Source organism: Hyperoodon ampullatus (genome assembly GCF_949752795.1).
Source record: "Hyperoodon ampullatus genome assembly, chromosome: 1".
Lineage (NCBI taxonomy): Eukaryota > Metazoa > Chordata > Mammalia > Artiodactyla > Ziphiidae > Hyperoodon > Hyperoodon ampullatus.
This window is the reverse complement of record NC_136914.1, coordinates 65,712,874-65,732,581: the sequence shown is the minus strand read 5'-3', so window position 1 is coordinate 65,732,581 and position 19,708 is coordinate 65,712,874. Positions and strand designations below refer to the sequence as shown.

The 19,708-nt window shown below is 42.4% G+C and overlaps 1 protein-coding gene across 20 annotated transcripts in view; it reads left to right on the top strand.

Moving 5' to 3' along the window:
* The window catches only part of KCNMA1 (potassium calcium-activated channel subfamily M alpha 1), a gene marked incomplete at both ends in the record, with an annotated part of 758,887 nt that overhangs the window by 640,957 nt on the left and 98,222 nt on the right, over positions 1 to 19,708 (top strand). For 3 of the 20 annotated variants that reach the window (XM_079697904.1, XM_079697895.1, XM_079697894.1), the window contains one exon: positions 17,479 to 17,565. The exons of the other annotated variants lie outside the window; for them this stretch is intronic. In XM_079697904.1, the coding sequence (XP_079554030.1) occupies positions 17,479 to 17,565 (87 nt within the window). The remainder of the gene's footprint in view (positions 1 to 17,478; positions 17,566 to 19,708) is intronic. 20 annotated transcript variants of the gene reach the window in all.

Here is a 19,708-nt window from a genome sequence, read left to right as displayed (position 1 = left end):
GGAGGAGGCAGGAGTGAGCTGCTCCAAGAAGCCTGAGGAAGGAAGATGATCTAACGGCCTCTAGGACTCCCAGCTGAAGCACATTATCCAAATACAATTCCAAGAAGTTAAAATCATTTTAAAGAAATTTTAATTGATGGCGCTGAAGCGGTTGAATTCCATTAGTTAAATTTCTTGAGCTTAATTCTCCCCAGCTGACTCAGCAGTCATTGTGCTTCCCATTTGGGCTCTGTGGAGTGGTTGTCTTATTGGAGAATTTCCTGAGATCTTGGCTGGGCCTGGAGACCTACTGGACTGTCTCCACTGCCCCTGGTTTGGGGATCCACTCCATCTATTTTTTTTTTTTTTTGAACCAGTATTTCTTCTTCTTCCCTTACCAGCCTCTGCATTTCCAACAAGACCCACATCTTGAGTGTGTTGATGGGGGCAGAGCCAGGCAGCTCTGAATCACTGGCATGAATGGCCTTGAACCAGGCTGGGCGGCAGAAACAAAACAATGAGGGCCACCAGCTGGGACATGTGGCCAGCCCTGAGGGTCGTGGCTCGAGCTGCCTGTGGTGGCTTCAGTTAGAGCTCCTAGGAATTCTTTTTTAAATCCCTGTGTATGGCAAGGTGACTTTCTCCTCCCATCTTTCTCAGGGAGACAGCACGTCTCCTTCCATCTATGGAGGAAAAAAAATTAATAAAGTGCTCCACATCCCATTCACTGAAAATCCACTGTTGTTTCCAACCACCATCGGACTCTGGTGGAAATACAAAACACATTCCCTGTGAAGTACGGCCACACAAAATCTGAGGAAGTCGTGTGGCATTTCTAAGTACCGTGGAGCAATTTTCTTTTCCTTTTTATTTCTCTGTGCACAAGAATTTGATCTGCGTTCCTTGTGCCTGTATGTCAGCACCCATGACTGGAGATTTATGCACACCTTTGACCCCAGAGGGTCATTGAAACAGCACAGAAAAGCACGTGAGTCCTGAGCTCCCTCGAAGTGGTGGAGCGTGCGTGCCGAGAATGCCAACTCCTGGCATTCTCTCCGAGGTTTTCTCCTGAACCAACATTCTTTTCTTTTTTTTTTTTTGGCCATGCCGCACAGCTTGTGGCATCTTAGTTCCCTGACCAGGGATCAAACCCGCGCCCCCTACAGTGGGAGCACAGAGTTCCTAACCACTGGACTACCAGGGAAGTCCATCATGTTGAATTACCTAGGGAATCAAGGAATCCTCCATCCTTACATTTGCTTACCAGAGTTTTGCTTCCCTAGCCAAACACCTTTCCAAGGGGAATCTAACCGGACAGAAACAAGTTCAGCATTGTCAGACCCACACAGTTGAAATTTCAGAGAGCATCAAAAAGACCTTTTTGTAAATAGTCAGTGCCTGGTTTGCAGAGAGCTTCTAGACAAGCCCGTAGGTTTTTTTGTTTTTTTTTTTTAACTGAGGAGACATTCTTCTGATCCCCAGCTCATCTGAGCTGGGGAAAAGGTCTGAAGATTCCAAGGTGGCCTTCCTTCTCTGACCATTTCATGTGCTCATCCGCGGGAGATGTCCTCCCACAACCAAGGGAAATAGCAAGAGAAAAATGCTTCTGGCCTCTTGGAGTAAAGCTGAAAGCCCTGCTTTTATCCCGTTCAACGTGGCAGGGTGAGTACCACCAAATACTCCAAAAGCTACAGAGAAAACCCTGTGTGAACTCAAAGTGGGAGCTTTTTTTTTGCGGTACGCGGGCCTCTCACCGTTGTGGCTCTCTCCCGTTGCAGAGCATAGGCTCCGGACGCGCAGGCCCAGCGGCCCTGGCTCACAGGCCCAGCCGCTCCGCGGCAGCAGCACGTGGGATCTTCCCGGACCGGGGCACGAACCTGTGTCCCCTGCATTGGCAGGCAGACTCTCAACCACTGTGCCACCAGGGAAGCCCAAAGCGGGAGCTTTTGAGACAGGTCCGCGTCAGGGATGATCAGCTGCCCTGAACGACTTTGAAATGAAATGAGAAAGACTGCTTCTCAGAGCTGGAGTCACACAAGGTGGTACCTGCAGGGGCATCTGTAGACCACAGAGCAAGGGCCGTCTTCTGGGAGTGGAGCTGACTGCTTGCCTTAATGTGATCTTCCTTTGGGCCCTTGCCAGCTTTCTGGGCTGGAGCCAGTTGGATTGCACTCAGTCAAGGAAAGACCTGGGGGCTGCCTGCCTTTCCCTCCAAGGCCAGAAATGTACTGTGCTAGAATCCTTGGCTGGGCTTTGTATGTTGGCAAGAATACCTGAGTAGGAAGTGGCCTGAAGGATTCCAGTTCAGTAAATATTTGATGAGTGAAAGAACGGATAAATGAAGGGATTCTCAGCCATTAGTTAAAGGGATAGATGGTCAGCCAGAAGCAGGATGGCCCCGGATCTGTGAAGTTTCCTCAAACTTTCTAAGCCGCTTACAATATAGTGTGTGTGTAGATACAGGTAGAAATATAAAGATAGACATATAGATACAGATATATAGTATGTGTCTGTGTATGTAGATATAAAGATATAGATACAGATATATAGATATATATGTGTGTGCATATATAAATATAGATATATATAGTATGGGTATATATAGGTATAAAGATAGATACAGATATATATATATAGTGTGTATATATATATAGATATATATAGGGTGTGTATTTATAGATATATAGATAAAGATATAGATACAGATATATAGATATATATAGTGTGTGTGTGAGTCCAATCTTCTTTGATCCCAGTTGGAGATATCCCACAATTAGGTTACAAGAAGATTCACAGGGGATAATGTAGCGAGAAAAAGAAAAACTAGGATGTAACTGAAGGATCTTGAAAATTATCAGCTAGGAGGTACAATCCATATTCTTTGTGAAGGTTAAACATTGGGAAAGAAGATCTAGAAACAAAGACTGAAAAAAAGAATCACGGTAGGCAAAAACCCACCAATGTTTCAAGTGAGGAGAGACAGGGATAGCACCACACAAAGTGTCCCTGTGTATGTAGAGCGTGTATCCTAGCAAATCAAGGACGTGTGACATTTGCATTCGGTTTTACTAATTTTGATGAACCTGATCACTTTCGTGTGAGTCAGGGTGGCACAAAAATAATAATGCATCAGGTGGGACCAATATGAGAAAAGGGGCCCATTTGTAGAGAGCCGTAGCCATTTGCAGATGACCAAGTCAGCCTGCCAAACTGTGGAGACACATTTGAGGCCACGCTTGACTATTAAGATCATTGACTCTGACTTGAGGTGGGCAGATCCAATCGTATGGCACCCACGTGACAGTTCCTCCCACCCTGAGGTGTCTGAAGGCTGTGTGTCTCATGGATATTTTCTATCGTGTCATTTTTCTGTGTATTCTGCTCGAGACAAGGAGTGGGCAGGGAGCTTTCTTGATTGCTCACAGACCTCTCTCAGGCTGTACCAAGCATTCCCTTACCTTTGAGTGGCTTTGAATTGCTCTCTGCACTTTCTCAAGGTTGATCTGGCCATTTCTTCAGCGCAGATGAGTAAATGTCCACATATGGCTTGTAACATAACCAACTGAGAGAATGTGTCCATCAGGGATGCTTCCAAGCCAAAGCCCTAAACAGGTGTTACTGAAAAGGGAGGTACAATGACCTGCAGAGAAAAGGGACGTGCAGTGAAAATGACAGAATGAAACTTGCTAAGAGTGCAGACAGGGATGAGGTACAGACTCAGGTCATGTGGCCTGGAGGTTCTGGCACGCAGATGTGAAATATGCAAGGTGCTAGTTGCTGGAAGGGCCACTCCTTCACAGATTTCTTCCATGAAGACGAAGATGGGTTCTGATAGGCAGACATCTCCTGTCTTTTCTCTGAATCATAGTAGGGGATTCCCAAGCCATTCTCCTCACTGTGGGGTGAACTAAGTGATCTCCTTGGAAATTAAAGCCTGAAATTCTAGGAAAGCTTAGGGCAGGGAAAAGGAGAGAAGGGGTGAGAGTTGTGTGTTTTCTGGGAACTTTGAAATCAGTCCTGGTGCAGTCACGTTTTGATATGTTCACGAAATGGATGCTCAGTGGATGCTGACTACTATAAGAGTAATGCCTTGCACATGTATGAGTCCTCATACTTCTCAAGGCACCTGCATCCTCTTATTTTATCTAGGCAATCCCAGAATAGACGTCTTCCCTTACTGTTGTGGGGCTTTGGGCCAGCTCCAGAACCTCTCTATTCCTTAGTTTCCTCATCTGTAAAATGGAGATAATAATAGGACCTATCTCATGGACCAACTGTGACTCTGTGTCTCATCATTCCTCATCTTACTGAAACTACCTTAGGACTTTTCCATCTCTAAAATGGACATAGAGTTAGTGACATGGAGTTAGTTCAGTGTGTTTTCGGAAGATGAAGGTTGGAGAGCAAACAAGAGGGGAACAGATGTTGGGGAGAGAGAACATTTCTTTTAAATTCTATCCAAATTTCTTTTCTTGATGGTGTTCTTGATCTCAACCCATCTTTGAGATCTGGATGGTGTTAAGGCTTCACATCATCACCTTTTCTAAATTTCTTTATGAGCAGTTGGGCTCTGCTGCTTGTTGATTTTCCCAGTAGTAAGATGAGTGCAAAGATCAGGGTCAAGACGGTGCCCAAATCTTTCACCCACGCCCTGCCTTGGCCTCTTTCTTTGAGCAGACCTGACGTGAGGACAGGTCTAGAGATGGATAGTTGCAATGGAGAGCACAAGGTTCATGAAACCCCAAATAGTTACTACCTGACCTTTGCAGAAAGACACTTGCTGACTCCTGCTTTAAACACACAGTTCAAATGGAGCCATCTCTGTGATGACTTCTTGACTGCCCACCCCCCCGAACTCAGATGGATCTCTCTTCGGTAATTCTGTAACAACTCCTATAAGCCTCATTTAGAGCAGTTTTCATCTTGGGCCTTTTAGAAGTAAGCAACAAGCCACAGACAACTCTCAGTGGTCTTCGGATTCCTCTCAACGTATTGCATACAGCAGCCAAGGCGCACAGTAGGAATTCAACTCCTCTTTGCTGAATAACATGCACACTGTGTCAGGATTATGTTTCCATAGCTTCTTAGGCACGTATCTCGAGAGAAAAGAGGATCTTGAGCCTAGAGGTCTCGCTTCTTGTTCTCTCGTGACATCTTGACCAAAACACTTGTTTCTGAACAGCTGCTTCCTTTGACTGCTGGAGCACTCTTGAAGAGCTGGGTCTAGAATTAACCACTGCTTCTTTTGAAGAGAGCACATTTCTTTCACTGCTCCTGCTGGGCATCGTGTTTGAGGCCCGTGGTGTTCTGTGGCAGATGTGGGGGTGTTGACGCATTCCCTTCCAGAAGTCGTCGGGTCTTTGCGTCTGGGTGGGTAGAGGTGCAAGTTAGGAACGCGCGGCAAACCCATTGTTTCGCTCCTTCCAGAGCGACCTCATTCTGCCCTTCAGGTCCGCAATACGTTCCTAACTCAGACAAGCTCCTTTCATCCAACTCTGACTCCCCATTAATTGAATTTATCCCAACTGCTCTGCAGGCCGGGCTTACATCTTTCATCACTCAGACCCCAGTCAGCTGCGGGGACCTTCTCTTGCTATGCTAGTACACTGGCTGACCCACTGAGAGTTATGTTGAGGCAGGGCAAGCCCCCAGCTCAAATCTCGACAGCCCTAAGCTCCCAGAGTCCCCCACACCCTCTGCATCTGCCTGAACTTGCTCCTGGTAACCCTGTCTGTCCACACAAGCCGGAACCAGCTGAGGTGGGAGATGAGATGCTCTCTGCCCATGCTTGAGTCCCTACTCTTCAAGTCCCATGTGATAAGTAACTGGAGATGCTTTGAGTTTACAGGAGGCACTCTGACATTTGATTCTCTTAACACATATGCCTTAGCCAATTTAGGTGGAAGAACGGAATGTAAAGGGATTCCACAGTTTCCATCAGAAATAACAAAATTGAGTGTGTGTGTGTGTGTGTGTGTGTGTGTGTGTGTGTTTAAGGGATGCCCCTTTGGTTGTTGCATGAGCAATCTTTTTCATTGTAGTTGTTAGAGATTAAATCTCAATAACTTCTTGAAATTAGAGTGGGCTTCCCATCAGCTGAATGGGCAGTGGCACTCACCCGCTTCCAATAACAATCCAAGAACGGCCCAACCTTCTTCTTAAGCTCTTATCAGCGTGGTCGTTTTGCTTGAGATCAAATCAGGGCCACATAGGAACTGTCATTTTTCACTTACCGAGCCCTTTGATCCCATTTGGGATTTATTCGTTTCAAATGAAAAATCCGATTCCTATTGTATACATCTATCCTATAGAATGCTTTTTAATTTTTTTTCTGTTAGAGATCAAATCAGAGTTGTCAGTAGTATGGTTATTAGTTATCACCACCAGATTTCGCAGCCGACCCGTTGTTTCTGTTCTTACAAAATCACCAGCCTTCTCTGTTGCATAACGATCACTTGCAGTGAAGCTACAGTATGCCTTTCCTGGGTGCTTGGGTGTTAATTTATTTCACAGTTTCCTTTGCAGATATAATCAGAGTCACCTATCACACGGCTGTTCTTCCTTTTATTGTGTTCCTTTGCTATCACATTTGTGTGATCTTTTTCTGAAAAAATGACAGCTACTGTTTCTTTGCTCACTCTATCAGTGACTTATATGCTCCATGGCTCCTCTATTGCCATTTAAAAAATATAACATTTTATAGATGTAATCATAGTTATTTATAACTCAGGTTTTGTTATATGAGAAAATTCCCTAAATGACACCTTGGTTCAAGTACAGTTTTTAAAGATGGGGGAAATATTCTCTGCAAAAACACTTTCCTCTAAATTGTAAATGAAGGGAAAGCTCTCAGTTGGTAAGATCATAATACACGTTTCCTGAGTTCTTAGTACATCGAAATGTATGAACATTATTTTTATGTAAGCGATCAAGTTGTGGTGTTTAATAACATGTTGTTGGAGGAAAAAGAGCTATCCCTTTTGATTTATTTGGATATTTACTGGGTGACTTACAGTGCTTTACGTATTAGAATCGGTTTATCAACAGTTAACATTCTAGGTTTTTATATAACCATACTTCAGGTAATAGAGCATTATTAAACTGCAACCAGTGTGTTAGAAATCTGCCGACTGGTAATAAAATTCTTATGTATAACAGCAGCTGAGAAATACTGCTGTATATTTATGCAAAGATTGCAAGATAGATGATGGCCAGCAAACTGCAGAGGGCCTCGAAATGAGAATCTACCAGCAGGTGGCGCTGCTCTTCTATAAATGAAACCGTCTACCTGGATTACTGTAGGTCCTACCCCCCACCTCTACTCTCTGCTTTTTCTTTTCCAGATTCTCTCTCCTTTAGTTCTCTACAATGAATGTCTAAAACTATGTTCATTTGTTTGTTTGTTGAGGAGATAGTTCTCCAATAAGACAACACCTTTTAATTGCTAAGATTTCCTTAAATTCAACTTGCTTGATTTAATGCTCATTTGGAACAAGTCCTAGTTAAATAAATGTTACTGTTTTAAAAAGGTAACTACACAATACCAGATTCTCACCCCTAAGACTGGGTTACCTCCGCCATCTGATCATTGTTATGTGGCAAGTCGCATTTTTAACTACTGTTTATTTACACAAATTAATTCCCTAGGCTTCGTTCCATACCAGTATAACGAGGGACATTTTTATAAAGGGGGCTTTTGTACTGGATTAGTGTACTATATAAAAATAATTTTAATGTAATGCTCTTTCATCAAGCATTACTTTAGAATCCAAGTTAACCAAAGAAGGTTGCTTTTCTCCTTAGGCCAGAACTAAATTTCTGACAAACAGGATCAGAGGTTTTTCGTTGTGTTTTTTTTGTTTTTTTTTGTTTTTTTCGATAAGGTTGTCCACACAAAGACTGATCAACTTGTCATTTTGGGCAACAATGAGTGAAAAAAAACAAATATACAAGCAAAACTTACTTTTATTTATTTATTTTTTCATCCACGCACAGGTTATTCTTCAATCTTTTAAATTCCTTTAAAGACACAACTACATCTTTTTACTAAGTTGTTTTTTTTTTCCTTTAACCTACAGTACTGCTTTTATACAGGGTGTTTGGTTATAAACATGGCCTGTTTAGGAGACAACGGATTTACTGAGGTTATGAAAGGGGAGAATTAAAATACATTCTAAGATGGCTCCTATATTTGTTTACTTTCTTAATTGTTAAATGCTACCTATACAGAAATTTGGATGCAAATATTTTACTCTTTTTGTAAGTTAAAAGTTCCAAACCATTAATTTTGGGTATCCAATAGGAATTTTCTCTTTTGAGTTTTTTTTTTTTTTTTTTTTTTTAATTTTTCTAGGTATACTGGGCTAAGGAGTGTAGGTTAAGGATCCAGATGACATCATGTACGTTCTTATTTTATTCATTTATATGCTTTTGACAGAGAAAATCCTGAAGTGTTATTGGTTAGGTGAAATCAAGGAGAAGAGGATTGGTGGGGGGAACATTCCTTCTCGGTGAATCCACTTGGAAGCACTGGTTTTGTTGAAAGTGTTTTTTGAAGTATTGACTGCAGTCAGTTTTCTTGTTAAAGCCAAACACTGACAGCTTCCCTTCCAGTTCTCTTTATAGGGAGTGAGATCAACGTGAGTAGTTGAAGACAGGAAATAACCATCCCAGTGTAAAGGTTGGATTTACCTGGCTGGGCTATGAAGAAGCAGCCTTGTGAGTTTTATAGACCCCTTTCCCAGGCATTAAATAACTTTATTTTCCTGCCAAATATACTCTCTAGAATAAAATCGAGACCTCCAATAGAACTGGACCCTTGCCAGCATCCTCCTGCTTATTAGTACCATGCACATATGTGTGCATCTTATCTTGGACCCTTATAACTTTGAAGTGGCTGGAAAGGAAGTGGGCTGAGTTAGGGGGATTTCTGATAGAATTTTCCAAGATGCAAACCACCCACTATCCTCTCTGAATCTGAGTACTGAAATCGAAGGAAAAATAACTTTCAGAGGATTCAGATTATTACCAAGAATTATCCAAATTCTGCCATCTGGAATTTAAAGCTTTATAGTATCTGCCCCCTATATCCCCCAAGTATGCCCTCAAATAAACCTTCCTGCTCCAGCCAAACTGCCTTTCTTATAGTTCCTGAGCTTAGTGCCTCCCCACCTCCTTGCCTTTGCTCCAGCTGCCCCCTCCACCTAGCATGCCCTTCCCACCCTTTGCTGCACCACCCCCCCCAGTTTATTCAGCATCATGGCTTAAGGGCCCCAGCACGCCAGGCCCTATGTTTGGTTCTGGGGATACTCAGGTGAATAAGGCTGACACCTCTCTCCATCCAACTCTTGTTTCCAGTCTTATTTTCCCTAACCACCCAGGCGTACTAGCACTTATTATGTACAACATTTCATTTAGCCCTCACCTGACATTATCATGCAACACTTATCATACTGTTATTTCATATAACTTGTGAATTTTATATAGATATACATGCATCTTTAATGCAGTTGTCTCATTTCTCCAGCTAGACTTGTGGTTCTCTTTTATTGTGCATCTTTAAAAAGATTTTTGAAAAAAAGAAAAAGCAATGCCCAGCCCCTAGCTCCTCAGGATTTGTGTTGAATTGGTCTGGTGTTCTGTAGAGTTCTCCAGTCCATTTTATAGAAAGGCAGAGTTGAGAACCACTGAGCTGGACCACACTTTCCTTGGACCAGGAATCCTGCTTTTCCTATTCAGCAGTGCTTTGGGGTTGAGTGTGGTAGGAAGTTCTGGGTAATTATTTGTGGCTGTAGGGTTATGAGGCCTTCAGTCCGTGGCTGGTTCCTATGATATCTGTCAAGTAACAGAAGAGAGCATTAAGCCCAGAACCATTACAGAGCCGAGCTGAAAAACTCCTATGCTTAATTAACGCCAATCCTCCAGAGGGGAAGAGTCTTGCCAAGGCCACACATTTGATATAAGCCGGGACTAGACCCTAGAGCTCCTCACTACTAGGCTGTGCTTCTTCCCTCTGCAATGCCACCTCTGGCAGCTAGGAACTATTTCTTAGGAACTTTACTAAGGGCTCGGCACTATTGAGAGATTCAGAGGTGGGGAGACCACGTAAAGGAACTTATAAGTCTAGTTGGGGAGGACGTGTGGAAATGGAAAACACATTATAATGCACAAAAACAGTGAGATGTCAGAGGGGTGTGAGATGAGAAGTGCCAAGGCACTTTAAAGAAAGGAGGGATTCCACCTTGTTACCGTCACCTGGGAAGGCTTCCCGGAGGAAGCAGGCTAACTTGTCTCTTGATGGTGGATAGAGTAGGGAGGAAAAGGGAAGATCTGGTGGGAAGGACTAGAGGAGTTGCTACCCCCCTACCTCATCATCCCCCTGCCCCTCCCGTCACCTCCCAAGTACGTGCCCCGACCCTATGACCTCCCACCAGAAACTGGAGGGGAAAAGCCCCTCACAAGCAGGCAGCATGAATTTCCTGTAACTCAGAGGAAACAGTGGGGTTTCTCCGCATTTCCGTCTGACTTTCATTTGTTATTGCTCTGAACGGTCCCAGCCTTCTTCATTTGAGGCCCATTTAAACATTTTCTGGCTTTTCTTGTTTTTATGACACTTGGCATAGCCTAATTATTTTGACCCAAGCAGTTCCTTGGGACCATATGCAATATGGGACAAAGGTGACCATCGAACAGGATGCAGAGAACGGGGATGGGGGTGGTGAATCTCACCCCATTCTAGTGCCTGGATACCGGGTCAGTTGCTTGGGGCAGAGGAGAGATTGTGCACCTGTTTGAGTAGAACAAAGTCAAGAGAAAGCAGGTTGGCACTGTGGAGAAGGATCCGATGACAGAGAGCTCTAATTGCTTTGATTTCTCAAAGCCAAGATAATGATGGGTAACATTTATCAAGAGCCTGCCAGGAACTCTTCTAAGCACTTTTCAATCTATTCTCTTTTTTTTCACTTTTTTCAACTCTATCCTCACAATAACCCTCTGGGGAAAGTACTCTGATTAAGTTCATTAAAATGAACTTAGGCAATTTACCAAATACCCAGGTTCAGACCTAACAGCCCACAGGTTTCAAGGCTTGGGTGCTTAACCGCTACCCTCACTGCAGCTCAATATGAGTTGATGTATGTAGAGGGATCTTCCAGCCTTACAATCCTTATCTCAGGGGTAGCAAACTTGAGTGCCATTGGAGTCAGAGCCAGAGATGCTACCATGGGGTACCTGCCATATGACTGGGGGGGTCCAGGAGGCAGCCTGGGGATATTTGAGCAGCTGGTGAGCTCATGTCCCCTGAGACAGTTCCCTTCCTGGAATGCGAGCCTAGTCTTCTGCAAGATTTTAAGACAGAAGTGAGGAACCCAGATTTTTATGGATAATCTTCAGACTCAAAGATTGTCCTGCATATAAGATCCGATGGAGCAGTGGCAGGGTGGCATCAAGCAGAGCACACCAAGACAGTATTTGTCCTCAGACTGTCAGCATGTGGCTGCTGGTTATCTCATTTATCCCACAGCATCTCCAAATCTTGGTGTCCTCCTCTGTCCAGCAGGGATCTTGTGACATTAGGGTGTTGAGTAACTTGACTGAGATCAGAGCTCTAATGAGGGTTGGAGCTAGGACTTGGATGGTTGCCCTGACTCTAGAAGCCCATATCTTCATGCTATCCTCACAGGCAGAATTCTGACAACAAATGATCTGGATTAGAAGTCAGCAGACCTGGGTGCTTCTGGGTCTGCATGTTAGTAGAGCCTTGAGCCCAAAGAGGATGAGGTCTGCTCACCCCTAAGCCTTGTCCAGCCCTGCTTCTGCATTCCATACCATGTTCTCTAACTGTGTTGACCAGCAAGGGCCCACCGTGCACTAGCATTTTAAAATGTTACAGAGACTCTGTCCTAAGATAACTTATAGTGGAATACAGATAATGATTTTATAGTTTGAGAACATCTTTAGAAGGTGACTGTGCCCTTAAGAAATATACTAAATGCTGTGTTTAGTGTAAAATCATAATCCAGACTGGTCCTTACCTCCCAAGGTTAAAAGCATACAGTATTTCTAAAGTGTTCTGACAGGACATTCTTCATCGGGCCATGCAGTGCACCTGGGTTGCACTAAAAACCCATGCATTTTACCTTTATCTGAGTTTCAGAGAAAGTATCAGTGCAACCATCTGGAATACATATTAGAATGCTAGGGGGCTCTTGACAAAACTGGCTCAATGGCAGATAGGGTGTTTATGGAAGAGCCGATAATAATAACGATATTAATAATAATAATGGTCCTTATCTGTATAGTGTCTTATGGTTTAGAAAACAATTTCACACACACACAATTAGATTCTAGGCTGATCTTCAAATAGAATCATTGGGGCAAGCATTAATTCTAAAAACATAAACAGCAAAGTGAAAATGGAAATGAAAATATGATTGACATTTTCTGCCAGTCATGTTTATTTGAAGCTGTTTAGGGGGAGGAAAAACAAAGAAGGAAGGTAACAATTCAGTCAACACATATAAGCAAATAAAAACTTTTACCCCAAAGTGGAAATGTAAATCAATATTGTGTTCAGCAGGGGAATTTGATGTGAGCTGTGAAATTAAGTCCAGGAGAGACCTGACCCTTTCTCTCTCTTCTGTTTCTCACCCTGGGCTGGTGGCATATCTCAGATTCCTGAGGCAGCGTGATCTTTTCTCCACTCCTTCGGGTGTCTGACAATTTGTAAATCCACCAGGAAGCCTTTCTTGCAAGGATTTTCCTGAAAAATTTCATGCACACAGCATGAAGTAATCAAAAGAATAATTCATGTTTTATATTTGCCTTGTCCAGTTTGGAACAAGGGAGCATATAGACACACATGCGGAGACAAACTAAGGTAACTTCTCTGTAATGACAGACAGGGTGGCAGAACCAGCACCTAGAACACCCTTGAGAGATGGACAGGGCAGGGCTGGGACCAGAGTGGGAAGAAAGAGGCACTTGCTTTGGGCACCACATTTAAGGGGCACCAAAACCCTCAGTCATCAAGAATATTAATAGTTCAATGCAGTAGTTTTTTAAAAAATCAAAATGCAAAAAATATCCGTGATGCATATAATGTCAGAATTTAAAATAAAGACAGGATAAGTAGCGATTTTAATGCTGGCATTTAAGCACGGAATTTCGCAAGTCAGTAGGGGTTAGAATAACAAATGGCACCTCTGCCATCTCTGTGAGCACTTGATGTGTACCAGGAACAGTGTTCGGTACCTTACAGGCATTTTTCTCTTGATACATTTCAGAGGGACCCAATTTGTCCTAAAGTAAATCCAAATCTATTTGATAATAAACTATATTAGAGAGTTCCTTTACAGGCTCCATAAATTCCATTACAGTCCATTTTGTCTTTGTTAAACATACGAGTTGAAAATTACAATCCCTTTATTCACAATGGTCATTTTAGACGCACAGCTCAAAAAGATCAGCATTAACTTTAAAAAATATATCAGCATGCTTGTATCTATTAAGAACCATTGCTTTGTAGGCTCTAGCTGATGGTTTTTATTAAGTATACTGCGGGAGGGGGCGAAATCAAGGATAATTATAAATTCATAGATGTGTCATTCATTGGCATAAAGTGATTTCCATGGGATGGATGCAGAATTATCTATTTCCTCAAGAAAATCTCAGAGATGTTCTGATTAAGCCCATAATCTAGTCTATGTGAAATTCTAGCCAAACTGATGGGGCACATTTTCTTTTCTGAAACTACCTTTGATAAGAAATGCATTACAAACTCATCAGTTTGGCTTCCTGTTAACAAAAAGACAGCAGCCGTCTGGATCATTCTGGATTCACAGTGAAACTGCCACACCATGTATCCTCCAAGTAAAGCTGTGCAAGTTTGACAAGGGGCAGATGAATCCAGGAGTTATTGTACAGGGCTTTAAATCTATGCGGCAGCTGACGGTTGAAATAATCATCTATATATCGCTCTGAGCTAACTGGGGAAAGGTTGACACTGTATATTTCCAACAGATCTAGTCTAATGTTTAATCTTTTGTCTTGGATGGGCTCTTGCTGGGTGGACTTGGAGCGCACACTGACAGCTCCAAGGAATTGCTCATGGTGGAAGTGGTTTGCCTTCATTATCGAAGTGCACAGTGGATGAATCTAACTTAGCTTGCATTGGAAAATGGGAAACTCAACCTGACTGGTCTCCCCCAGTACAAGGGGTTCTTTCTGCAGGACAAATAGCAGGTTGGGTGGGAAGGACATTCAAGTCTCTGAACTACCTCCATCCCTCCCGAATTCCCCACAGCTGTGCACTTGAAGTGAGTTCCGTGTGTGTTGCTTTTATTGTCTGGCTGTCTCGGCACACTGGGGGGAGCGTTGTCCTTTTTGAAAACTGGAAAACTAGGACAACGTGAGAAGATACATGAGATAACCAAGGTTTGCTGATATCTACGTCAGCAAGCCTTGACTATCGAGGACCAGCTAGTAAATACGTTACGCTTTGTGGGCTTCACAGTCGCAATCGCAATCATTTGACTCTGCGTTGTAGAGTGGAAGCAGCCATAGATGCCAGGTAAACAAATGACTGTGGCCATGTTATGAGAAACTTTCTTTAGAGCCACTGCAATTTGAATTTCATATCATTTCAATGTGTTATGAAATATTATTCATCTTAGATTTTTCCCCCCAACCATTTAAAATTGTAAAAACTATTTTTAGCTCATAAGCTTTACAGAGATATGTTCCAGAGTATAGTTTGCTGATCCCGGAACTTGAGAAATATAAAAAGAAAGAAGGCAGCTGTTGGTGCCAGGAACTTGGCAGATTTCATCCCTATTCTGCAACTCAGCCCCACAAACATGTACTGCATGTGTCAGGGCTACGAGAAGGAGTCAGGTATGCTTTTTGGCCTCAAAGTCTTTACCTTCTTGTTGGTGTTGGAAGTAGGGCAGAAGGAGAGAAGGAAAGGAAAGTTGAGAAGAGGCTGTTTGGGTTGAACTCTTGTACAATTTTTTTCTGTTTGATTCAGAGTAAAAGTTTTCTTCTACTACCTTCCCAATCTCCAAACTCCATAGCGATAATTCAAAGAAATTCTTGCATTTCTCATTTCCATTGTGTATTCGCTTTTAGATTTCCCTTGTTCTTTTCTGTGTCTCATCTCTGAGAAGCTAATACCGAGTGATCTTTGCTTGAGACTCTTCTTTGCCCTTGAGGTGATGGAGACAGTCTATTCTAAGAAAAGAAGAAAGAAAAGAACCAAAGGCAACCAGATCTTCAAAAGGACTTTTCTACCAAATACTGAGCAGGGCAAGAGCATTGGGCAGGTTATAATGATAGCTCAAGTTTTTAGTAAAGATATTTTAGCTAAGATTCCAGATGCAGGGGATTTTGATGAATGTTGGACTCTAACCAGGATACATACAGAACATGAGGCTATGGTTTGGGATGGGGTGTGAGAGTACAGCAGGTACATCTAACCCACCAAATTTGATTCTCGAAGATCTGTTGGGCCACAGTATTTCTATAGAGAACATTGCAATCCAGGTCATGCAGATTCTGTTAATATATTTGTAGAGTATTTCTTCTCTCTCCCATGTAGGAGCTGAATTCTCTCATTACTCTGTGTTGATGGACTCAAACGTACACAATTCAGGTTTCCTAGGCAGTGAATAGAGCCAGAAATATACCCTGTGATTAACTTCTACATAACCTATTGTTCCTTAAAGTCTCCCCCCTCCATTCTCCTGTTAGCTCCACAAAAGCCAGAAATGAAAAGCCTCCAACAAGCCTCCCCTTCCCTGCCCCCTCAGCCTACCGTGGGGTGCTGCTCCCTGTGCCTGGGCTCTGGCAGCTTGGAGATTCTTTCTATCCTCATTTTACATAATAACAGGTCGTTGTTGTTTCCTGCCTACATCCTCTAGGTTTTCCAAATAAATGCATTTGCTGTTTCTCACCTAGAAGTTGTGAAATTACCCTGCCTGATAATGTATATGGTAAAGTGATGGTTCAATTATAGAGAGTTATATATATTGTGTTGGTGACATTATTGTTGGCATTGCTTTTGATAGGAAGCATCCTTCATTTTTAAATTATCTGTATATTAATATTCACCATGATCTTTCAAAACAAGTAAGCTTTTTTTGGGGGGGGGGTTGATTTTATCAATAAGACCTCAAAGCCAGACTTCTTGGTGATATATGTTGTCCCAAGGTTGTCAGACCTGAAACTCTAATTCAGAGGATAGACCCACTTTAACTTCCCCGTGTTCTGATCTCGAGCTGCCCACTGACCCTGTAGGCATAGAATTTGGCTGCGATGCCTGTCTTTACCCTATCTTAGCTGCACAAACTCACTGATGGGCCCATGGCATTCCCCACTGGGAGATTCATGCTAAAACAATAGTCAAGTGCTCCTTTACAGCAGTTATAGGACCAAACTCACGGTATGGGTTATTTATCTGGCATTTGTTATTCTTGTTATTGTTGTTTTGCCTTCATTGCTTATGGAAATATTCATACCCTCTCACTGGTCTGGTTTGAGTGACAGACAGCCAGGATTCTGGTAGTCTGTGATTGTAAGACAGGAGACATCCCTCTGTAAAAAGGGTGCCATTCTGTGCTGCAACCCAGGGATTGCTCTTTCCTGGCCACATTGTAAGACCTCGGAGTTAACTAGCCCAGATTTCCTGGTGAAAGTCTTAAGCAGTTGTACTAGAGAGAGGTTGGCTCAGCTTGGAAGTTTTGTCCATTGTGAATTACTTTATTGCAAAATGACTGTACTACTATGACTTACATGATTTTCCTTGGGGGGATGAGAAGTTTGATAAACCCACAGGAAACAGGAAGCACACTGTTCAATCTCTAGTCCAACGATTTCATAAATTGCCATTTTCAGTAAAACAACATTCACATCCTGCAAGGCTGAAAACACACACCCAGTTTTCACTGATGTCACTCATGATACAAGGAGATGCTACACATCTCCCTTTCCTAGGAGTGGCAGACCCCTGGCATTTAATGCAAGTTAGGCGGGCGATATCACAGCCAAGGGGGCTGACCAAGCCAGCGGTTTGAGATGAAAGTGAGAGGTTCACATTGAGGGTTGATGAGTTGGACTATAATGATTATTCAGTAGGATGCATTTTTAGCAGGTTTCAGGAGAATAAGGGGTCTGGTCTTCCTGCAAAACTTGAGTTTTCTGTGTCTGTGTATGTCATAGGGCAGAAGGGAACTCTGTATGTTTGAGGAAACGATAACACACACAAGATTGTCTGTGACGTATTATCCCATCTGATGTTGATGACATAACACAGCAAAAAGAGTTTCAAGAAGTCATCGGGGGAAAAGAAAAGAAAAACCCTGCAATTCAGCTGTGAGGGAGGAAACTTCCATTTTAATTTAAGACTGTAGTTCTAGTCAATGTTAAAACTGGTTTGGAACTTTTCTAATGAAAAATTTCACCAAGGATTAATTTCGGTTTCCTTTTCTTGTTATTGTTTGGCAGTCAAGGTTGGAGCTAGATCACGCTATCCCAAACACCCATTTGAGTTCAAGAATACAACTCACAATTCTCGGCTTGTGACCGAGCCAGGTGAAGAAGTTTTGGAATCCATCCCAATTTTTAATAACCGCACCCCTCCATGTTCTACTTTAACATGCTGAGCTCAGTGGGAGAAGAAAGAGGGACTACTGTGGATTTCAGCATGCATTTAGCTTGTTGGGCAGCAAAATACCAAAGAGAAAACCCATAGAAAATGATAAATAATCATTAAAACTACCCTAACCCCAAACTAGCAGCTTGCACGAGACTTCAGTCGGAAGCCCTGTTAGCTAGATGCATTTGCGTTCAAGCCACTTTGCATGCCTCTTACTCTGATTCCAGTGTGAATATGTTGTTACTAATGAGCTGCTAAGTGTGTACAGATGTGGGTTTCTCCAGATGTGGTGATTAATAACGTAATGGAGATAGCCAGTTGACTCATGTTTGTGGGTTGTTTGCCTTTTATTACGTTTCCGAGTTAGTTTATTCGCTTTGAACTATTTTTTAACTGCAGCCAACAAACTCATCTTTAAGTCTCAAAGGGCATCATCCCCCTAAACCCTGCTGAGGAAACAGGAAAAGAGGAATGTGTCCCCAGGCTGGAGCTGAGCATTGGGTCCATCATGGGTTAGCACTGGACTACTTAGGAAAGTTGGAATTGTTGCCCCATTTTACTCGAAGTAGCCACAAAGAGGCATTGGTGAACCTTGACACAGTGTTTGCAAGCTAGCTAGGCCAATAAAGAGAGGGATTTCTCTTTTTAAAAAAATCCAGTAAAGTATATGATCATCTTGAAGTGAGCCCAGAGTTCTGGCCAGTGTTTCTAGAAGATGTTGCCTTGCTTTTGCTTAAAAACAGAATGCTGATGAAAAGTTGAGTAAAATGTTGTTACAGATGTTCAACTCTTCATTAAGGCTATTGGAATTACCACCACATCTTAAATCAATTCCCAGAACATTGTCTGGAGGTTATGTCATTGAAATAATGAATCCTCTTTAGTCAAGTATAAGCAAACATGTTAAAACATCATTGTAACTTTAAATTAAATTCCAGCGCAAACCAAGGGATCTGAAAGCTCATTAGACTTGCCTGACATTTTTCTAGCACTGAGTCTTCCCAAACTGTAAAACTGTTAGATTCGGTGCCTATTAGACAAGCGAGCACTGGGAAGTTACAACAGCACATTAAGTGTTATACTTAGGGATGTGCAAAAACAAGCCCTTGAATTTTATTAGTATTCTGAGATTGGATGGAGTTCAGCTCCTATAAAAATTCCACATTGGATTCCTGAACTTGTTTGTGTTTTAAGGAAGCTGGTAAGTCAGGTTCCTTTAAAAGATCTAATCTTCCTACGGCTACCACAGCAGGACGACTCTAGTGGACATGCTGGAGACGGGTGTAGTGTAATCAGCCAGAAACCAGGCTAACTATGAACCTGGAAACGTGCGTTGGCGTGAGGTAGCGGCCCATTCCTTCAATACTTGTCTTTCATGAAAGTAAATTTAAGTCTCCCTTTTAATTCCATTTTTATTCCTCTCATGTAGCCACAGAAGCCATGAAATGAAAATTATATTTTATAGCTTAACTAAAAGTTTTCCTCGATCTGCTTTCTTTAGATATGCAGAAATTGATAGAATCCATATAAAAGGATAATAATTAAATATGGTTTATATCCTACTTAGGAGACAGAAGTTATCACTGCTCCTCTTGTGGAATCTAAGCCGCATGTAATGGTCTCCATTACACAACGTTCGTATATTTAAGCTGGAGACATTTCCCCCCATCTCTTCAGGGAGAAGATCTGCATTTCCAGGCCATGAGTGCAGGAGGAAACCTTTGAACATGCGTTTCATTTAAGAGAACAAATCCCAGTTTAAATGCAGTATGATTATGATGGATGATCTTTCTGAGTTGCGATGAAAATAAATCATTTCCTTGCATAGAAGGAGACCTGACTTTTAAGCACCAGAACAAGGTGTTTCCCTGGAGCTGGTGAACAGGTATTAACTTGCAAGTCTTCCATCTGAAGATCACTGCAGGTAAACAGACAGTGACAAGGTGCAAGGTTAATGGGCACTTAACCAGAGAGGGTTATGTATCGTTGGCCCAGTGCAAATGGGAAAAGAAAAGTTAAGAAAAAGAATCTAGCAGAAATGCCAATGAGTGTGACTTCTTAATGACTGTAGACTCGTTG